The 8753-nt window shown below is 38.3% G+C and overlaps 1 protein-coding gene across 7 annotated transcripts in view; it reads right to left on the bottom strand.

The window, feature by feature from the left end:
• Window positions 1–217: 217 nt before the first annotated feature.
• Window positions 218–8753, bottom strand: part of RUNDC3B (RUN domain containing 3B) — a gene marked incomplete at both ends in the record, with an annotated part of 109302 nt that continues 100766 nt past the window's right edge. For all 7 annotated transcript variants that reach the window (XM_080936094.1, XM_080936088.1, XM_080936092.1 and 4 more), the window contains 2 exons: window positions 218–363; window positions 2656–2777. In XM_080936094.1, coding sequence (XP_080792220.1) covers window positions 218–363; window positions 2656–2777 — 268 coding nt within the window. The remainder of the gene's footprint in view (window positions 364–2655; window positions 2778–8753) is intronic.

Raw genomic sequence — 8753 nt, 5'->3', positions numbered from 1 at the left:
CTTTAAACATCCTCAGTGACAAATGTAATATTTTAAAAAGAAAAATAGGGGAATTACTATGCTTTTCCCTCAGAACTTTACATGGGCTGGACTGAAATCTCCAAACAACAAATGCCACACATATACCAGAATATAAAATTTCAAAGATCTCCCAGCAGCCAAACTTATGTAAACAGAATATTTACAATACAGAAACTTTGGGTTTTTACATAGTCTTTCAGGATGGAGTCAGGCCTGGGCTTGTTATCTCCGTGGTGGGGCTTGCAAGGCAGTCATTGGATTTTAGGCTTGTCAGGGACTTGTAACTTGCCACTGATGTTAGTGACCCACAAAGACCAAGGAGCGAGGGAGTATCTTCTTTACCTGGAAATTAAGAAAAAAAAGCACACAAAAAATAACAGCCTTCATGAGTCACAACAAGACCAAAAGCCAGGAGAAACTCCCATAGCTTCTAGGGTAGTGACAATGTTTCCACGTGGCTAAACCTATTTTACCTTGCAGCAGCTTTGAATGTCACCTTTAAAAGCATTCCTGTATTTATGTTCCTCTTAAAACTTCTTGGTATGGTAGTTGGAGATAATGAATTTTGGAGCGAAAATGTGAAGTGTACCTTTTGTTTACTGACTTATTTACTGAGATAGGTCTTTTTATGATAGCCTGGGTGTCCTGGAGTTCACTATGGTAGACCAGGCTATCCTCAAACTCAGAGATCCTCCTAACTCTACCTTCCAAATGCAGGGCTTAAAAAAAGCATGTGCCACCATTCCTCTACGCCCTGTTTTTGAGAATATATTCACACTCTGTCACCCAGTAAAGAGAAAAGCATACACAACTAAATAACAATAACTGTGGCTAAACCAGAGAGACTATGGGAACCCTGTACTTCTATTGAGAAGTACCGCAGAAACAAACGTATCCTGATCAGACATTTCTCCCTTGATGACCATTTACTTGGTGTCTCCTGAGCACTAGCATCTGTGCTTTTTAGCTGTAGCTTTGTTGTGTACTTTTATTTCTGGTGTGTGTGCCACAGAGTATGTGAAAAGGTGACTACCTTGCAGGGGTTGGTTTTCACTTTCCACTAAACATGTCCAATGAAGAGCTGGACAGAAAGAAGTTCTGGAATTCTCCATTCACGACTTGCCTGAGTGACACAGCAAGCTCTCAGAGCTGTATGAGACTCTGCCTTGCAGGTAAAATAAAAATCCTGACACTACTATGAGCAACTACACTTTTTTTATTCTTTTTTTACAGGTAGACAAGAGAAAAAGGCGACTTTAAAAAATGTTTGCTTAAAATCTAAAAGAAGCAATTAAAAAGCCTAAAGAAAAAGAAGTTGAGAAAATAATTTGGTTTATAATATAATCCAAAAGAATGGCATTCTCAGAAGTAAAGAATAAAATAATTAGACACTTAACATTTTCTACCATATGCAGGCTACTCTGGACTCTCAGGCTCAATGAGAGAAACCTTCTGTAAGGTGAATGGAAGTAATGCAGAGGTCTGTAACAATACAAGATGTTGAGAATAAAAAAAGTAAGAGCTCAGCCCTGACTAAGACATTTATACCACCACGTCTGTAACATTTTCAGAAGGGGGAGCACATAAAGAACAAAAGGCCTGTGAAGTGCCAACTTGTAAGCACAAACTCTGTCTGAGCACAAACCCTGAGCAACTGTGCCTTCTCCCACTGGGCCCACACAACAGTCACAGTGAGGAAGGGCTCACGGGGCTCTCCCTCTTCCTGCTGATCTACTGGTAACTACCAGACTCTGGAGAAGAGTGGGAGGGAATAGCATCCAATTGTGTAGCCCTGGTAATCGCACCGGGCCCTGATGAAGAGTTCTAAACACAGGATCACACTACTGCCCTAGTTAAACTCTGTGGGGCACAAAACAAACAGGACTAATGAGTATGAGGAAAAGATCTGTGAGGAAGAGGAGGGACTTGCAGGTATGGGAGTGAAATGAGAGGCTGAAGGGAAAACCAGAATGTATGAAAACATGTATGGGATGTCATGAACATAGCTTACTAAGAATGAATAAGATTATTCTTAATGTTTATCTATTTGAATATGTGCATGTGTGCACACATGTGGGACATATTTGTAATCCCAGACTCCAGAGGCAGAGCTAAAAGGATTACAAGCTTAAAGCTGGTGTGGGCTACATAAGAACACTTTTTCTTAAAGACCAGGTATGTTAAACTACTCACAAATACCAAAGTCATTTCCTTACTGTATTAGTCAGAGTTACTATTGCTATGATGAAACACCATGACCAAAAGCAAGTTGGGGAGAGAAGGGTTTATTCAGCTTACACTTCCATATTATAGTTCACCTCTGAAGGAAGTCAAGGTAGTAACTCAAAACAGGGCAGGAACCTGGATGCATGAGCTAATGCAGAGGGCATGGAGGGGTGCTGTTTACTGGCTTGCTCCCCATGGCTTGCTCAGCTTGTTTTCTTATACAACCCAAGGCCACTAGCTCAGGACCACCCACAATGGGCTGGGCCCTCCCTATCAATCACTAATTAAGAAAATGCCCTATAGGCTTGTCTACTTCCCAAACCTACAGAGGCCTTTTCTAATTGTGGTTTTCTCCTTTTAAATGACTTTAGCTTGTGTCAAGTGGATGTAAACCAGGCAACATACTACCTTCACCGATGAAATTCAGTGAGTCTTGCTTTCCATCTCCTTCTTGTGAGTGGCTGGGATCCAATGAGGCCTGAGAAAGGCTAACTTCTGCTGATAACTGGTCAAGGCTTTGGTAACTTTTACTGAAAATAAGGATAAAAAATTATTGCAATTTCTTACAAAAGAGAACGACTTTTGATAGACCTCAATGGTTTGTAATGCATTAAAATTGTTACTAATTTTCTCATGTCTTCCCTACATTTTGCCTTTACCATGGTTTCTGTGTAATTTTCATATTGCTTTTCTCCTTACCTATTTTGGAAGCTCATCTAATTTGTTCATTGAAAAACAGAAAAGAATAATATTCAAACAAATCAACATGATCAAATTGATTATTTATTATTCAGACAATTAAAATAGGAACTTCTAATTAGGTTATTATAATTTTAAAGTAGGAGTAGAAAACCTAAGGAATACTACCAATAAAGAAACAAATGGCATAATTTAATAACGACCTATCATTTTGAGCATTTCAGGAATCTTTAGAGCCTTGAAATATTCACTAACAGCTGATATTCAACAAAAAAATATTATAAGTTTAAAATTTTTGACTAATAAATATTATATTAATATACCATCAAGAGAATTAATCCCCTTCCCTGATCCCACTGGTGTTTCAAGACCCTTTGTATTATGTTAATTGCTTCGATTAATTATATCAGAGAATTTTTAGTTAGAAGTGAAAGGTTAACAAAAGCTTATTTGTAACCTTTCCTCTAGTTTAGTTTTCAGGATAAGGTTAACAAAAAGATATATTCAGGTTTGCTGTCCTTTGCAGTTGATAAAATATCAGAATTGATCATCATTTACTAATTAAAGTGGAAGTGGATTAAGAAGAGTAGTTCAAGCTGAATATCTTTCATAAGATATTTAGATCCTACATAAATCCACAAATACATATTTTATAATAGTATTTACAAGAAAGCAAATATGAAGCAAATGATCTATTTTGTAGTTGTGTGTGTGTGTGTGTACCATGGATAGACAAGGTCTCAGATGTGTAAAGGTACATACATTAAAAATGCTTCAAAATGCTGGGTTTAATAGAGCATTGCCTTTAATCTCAGCACTTGGAAGGCAGAAGCAAGTGGATTTCTGTGAGTTCAAGGCCAGCCTGGTTTATATAGCAGTTCCACCTATACCTACTCAGTGAGATCCTGTCTCATGGGAAAAGTTTTGAATACGTAGTCCAGATATTATCTTGTGTTAGCTAGGAGTATTAACTAAAACGAGGAGGAAATGGAAAATATTTCTTTAATAAAAGTATATTTTTAATAATAATTTGAATGAAAATTACATTAATAACAACCAAAACAATAACAACAAAAGGCAGAGACCAATAAGTTTACTAAAACAGTAAGTACTTTAAATAGTTAGTATTTATTTCCCGTCAATATTATTAAGATAAAATTTTATAGACTGCCATAATGACAGAATACATTTATCAGGAATCTATTTTTTCTGTCTCAGAAATGCAAAATGAGATGGCAGAATGACTTTACTAATACTGCAAACAGTGCTCCCAATTTATAATATAATGACTACTCAAATATTGTTATATAAAAGTCCTTAATTATTTCAAGTCAGTAAATTTCTGATATAGCAGATGCTTCATAAACTACATGCTATACAATAAAGTGAAACCCAATGTTTATAATGTACTTGGTACATGCTAAAACAGTGGTATAGACTTAAATTATAAACATATATGACTCATACATGCATAAGCATATATACATATGCAAAACTTATTCATACTTAAAAGTACCTTAGGAATTTAGATTATTACCTCTCTACTTTGTTGAAAGGTCATACATAGAGTAAATGATCTTAGCTACTGGGCCTTGGACTGACCTGCTCTCCTGGCTATTTCATCTTCACGCTAGCATCAGAAGGAAAGATCTGCTTCCTATTTTATTAGATCTTCTCAATGAGCAGTTTCCTTTGCTGAGACAGACCCTGAGAACTGTATTCAATTATTCTGTCTCTGTAAATTTCACTTGGATTTCATTAAAATTGTATATCTTTAGCTATAAAGGATGGTGAAAACATGGGTTTTTGGTTTGTGTGTGTGTGTGTGTACACACCTGTGCACCCATAGGCACCAGAGCAGGCCTTCACATATGTTCCTCTATAGACCCCCCGCCTTACTAGTAGACACCAGCTTTCTCTCCGAAATGGAGGCTTGCTGTTTCAGCAAAGCCAACTCTTGAAGTCCAGCCCCACCCTATGCTGGGTGTTACAGATATGAGCAACCATGTCCAGCTTTCAACATGGGTGCCAGTGATTCAAACTCTGGCCCTCAAGCTTACAGACTAAGTACTTTTACCCACTCAGCCATTTTCCTAGCCTCAGAACACAGGATGCTACTGAGTAATTTTAGACATTTCTTTACAAATTACTTTTTATGTTCAACTAGTAGAATTCTTGCTTTTAAGGTGGTGGATTAAGATAAGTTTCTGACACTTTTTCATTATAAAAATGTGTTAATATTTTTAATTTAAAAATTATATGGAAAAACATTTAAAAACAAAATACTCATAAGCAAAAGGCAGGAATTTATTGAAAACTGTGATTATGGAGTTTGGAAGCTTGTATTTACAATAATCTCCGGGCCTACAGCTTACTAGAGGGAGGAAATGTTGAAAGGGATCCTGAGGATAACATTGCTAGATGAGCTTCCACATAGCTTCAGTTCAGAAGAACACCTGAAAATCCAAACTGATGCTAAACCCTTGTCTTCGGTTTTTCAGTTAGCAACATCCTTGAATTTAAAGTTCCTACTTAATCAAATGAAATGAAAGTAGGAACAGAATTTTGAAGCAATGATGTTTTAAAATAACAACAATTATTTCATCCTGAAACTAAATTAAACACTTTATTAATAAGACATTAATAGCAGTACCTTATGATATGCTCTACCTCCCTCACTGAAGATGAAGACAAACCTTCCAGCAGAAAGGAGACTTCAGCTTTAGATATCAAATAGGGTTTAGATTATGCAATCCTACCTGATTTCTAGTAAGACTCCTTCTCATAACCATTTGTAGGCTGGTAGTAAACTGTCTATGGGTGTTCCCTCATTGAAAGGTAAGATTGAAATCTATCCATAGAGATACGTAAACTAATATACATCGCTATTTCTCAGAACAGAATCTTTATATAATAAGTAGTTTAAGTATATAAAAATGAGAACCCAAAACAGGATATATTCTGACAACACAAAAACTTGTAGTTTGAAACATGTCACTATGTTAAATTTAATTTAAACTTGTAAGAATGGTATCATCTGTCACTGGTAGTCTTACCTCAGTCAATGATAGAGCTACTGATATCATTTTTATATATTTGCTTAAAAGATGCTCTAAAGTCAGTAATTCCCATTATTTGGTAGTCAGTGAACAACACATTGTGTGATGCCCAGAGGGAATAGTTATTATCTGCAGGGAGAAAGGAAATCATGTGCATGGTCACTGCAATCCACAGACTCAAAGAGGCTAAGTATTTAGGAGAGCTCAAGGGGGAAGCATGGGTCTCCCTGTGAAGGAGAAATAGAGTAGTTTTGTCAGGTATCCTGGAAGCAGATTGGGATGGGAACAGGAGGGATCACGTGGGGGAATGGAGGGACTCAGTGAGAGAGTATGGAAGAGACAATGGAATTAAAGGGGACACGGAAACCTGGTGCAGTGGAAACTTCCTGGGACTTACGAGGAAGACCCTAGCAGGGACTCCTAATAGTGAGGATATGAAGCTTGAACAAGCCATCTTTTGTAACCAGGCAAGGCTTCCAGTGGTGGGACCGGGACATTAACCAAGCCACAAAATCTTTGCACTATACCCTGTCCTGCCTCAAGATGTGCCGAGACAGTGGTGGCTCAGAACTTGTGGGAACAGCAAACCAATGACTGATTTAACTGGAGGCTAAAGTCATGAGAGGGAACCTGTACCCGACACTGCCTAGAAATCCCTGAGACCTAAAAGTAGAATCACCACCACCAAAAACCCCAGTCACTTTAATGATTCCTAGTCATATTCTGCTATACTCATATACTGGTACCTAGCCTAGCTGTCATCAGAGAGGCTCCTTTTTGTAGCTGATGGGAACAGACGAAACCAAACACTGGGTGGAGCTTGAGGAACCCCATGGAGGAGAGGAGGAAGGATTGTAGGAGCCAGAGGAATTAGGGCACCAGAAGAACATGACCCACAGAATCAACTAAGCAAGGATCACAGGGGCTCACAGACTGGAGTGACAGAGCACAGAGCACACACTAGGTCTTCTGCATATACACTGTGGGTGTTTAGCTTGGGACAGTCTTGTGGGACTTCTAGTAGTGGGATTGGGGATGTCTCTGACTTTTGGCTGCTCTTGGGACTCTTTTCCTCCTATTGGGTTGCCTTGTTGAGCCTTGGTATGAGGGTTGTGCCTCTTCTTACTGTATCTTATTATACTACGTATGGTTGTCATCCCTGGGAGACCTGATTCTTTTCTGAAGAGAAATGAAGGAGCGGTGGATCTGGGGGACAGGGAAGGTCTGAGGCTGGGGAACTGGGAAGAGAAAAGGGAGAGGAGGCTATGGTTGGGATGCTTTATATGAAAGACTAAAGAAAACAAAGGAAGAGAAAGAAATGATGTGTCTAATATCCATAGGCATATGCATGCATGTGGACACAAGGAAGCTAATTGTATCTTTTGTTTTTTCAATCGGGATATGTTTACTAACAAAATGGTTGAGGGTGGAGAGAGGCTCAGCTGTTAAGAGCATTGGCTGTTCTTCCAGAGGATGAAGGTTCATTTCCCAGCACCCACATGGCAACCTAGAACTGTCTGTAACTCCAGCTCCAATGAAACTGGCACCATCACACGGACACACATGTGCACAATGTGCACAAAACATAATAAAATAAAATTACACTTACAAAAAAATACAACTGTCATTTGCTATAGCAGTGTATCTATAGACTCTTAATTCATTCTAATTAACATAAAGATGCAGGAAAAACTTGATAGGAGACAATCCATGAGTTAGGTTAAGTCTCAACATACACACTCTGAAATATTTTTGCAGCCCCAGTACCTTAGAAATCACAATTCCATAAATATTCAAAAACACATGGAAAGAATCCTGAAACATGTAAAGTAAGAGTTCTTAAGAGAAACTAAAAACCTCATTAGATCATAAAAAGCATACAAAGTCAGAACTGTCATAACTGCAATCTGCATGGCAAGCCAAATTGAGAGCCAACGATACATTAATGGATTAAAAAGCTTAAAAGAAGGGGGCAGGTGAGTATGGTTCAGCAAGTACAGGTACTTGTCACCAAGTCTGAAAACCTGTGTTTGACCCCAGGTACCTGACTCATGGGAAGAGAGAATTTACTACCATACACATACCCATACAAGCTAAATAAATGCTAACTGAATAAATAGCAAATAAATAAATGTTAGAAAAAGTGTAAGAGGAAAATAGAAACCCGATGAATCTGAACTTTTGTGTTAAGAATGAGTTAGGGAGATAATACTTTAACAAGATAGAGTAACTAATAAATTAAGGCACTCAGGTGACATAGACTTCATGTGTAAAAAGGACAGATAGTAAATCAAAACTGAGGTGGTTTGAATAGGTATGGTCACCGTAGATTCAGGTGCTTGAATGCTTAGACATAGGGAATGGCACTATTAGGAGGTGTGGGCTTGTTAGAGGAAGTGTGCCATTGTGGAGCCAGGCCTTTGGAGCTACACCTTTGGGCTCAAGGTAGCCAGTGTGGTACACAGTCTCCTTTCGCTGCCTTTGGATCAAGATGTTGAACTCTAGCTCTTTTTCCACCACCATGCCTGCCTGGATGCTGCCATGCTTCCCACTAAGATAATGGTCTAAACTTCTGAAACTGTAAGCTAGTTCCAGTTACATAGTTTCCTTTTCAAGAGTTGCCTTGGTCATGGTGTCTCTTCACAGCAATGGAAACCCTAAGATAAAAAGTTACAGGAAACAAAAAGCAGGCACTTACTGTAGGTTGTGAGATTTTACTGTGAACCTGATGTTTGTGTACCTATGTAG

Source organism: Micromys minutus (genome assembly GCF_963924665.1).
Source record: "Micromys minutus genome assembly, chromosome: 23".
Lineage (NCBI taxonomy): Eukaryota > Metazoa > Chordata > Mammalia > Rodentia > Muridae > Micromys > Micromys minutus.
The sequence above is the reverse complement of the archived record's forward strand: the minus strand, read 5'-3'. Positions and strand labels throughout refer to the sequence as shown.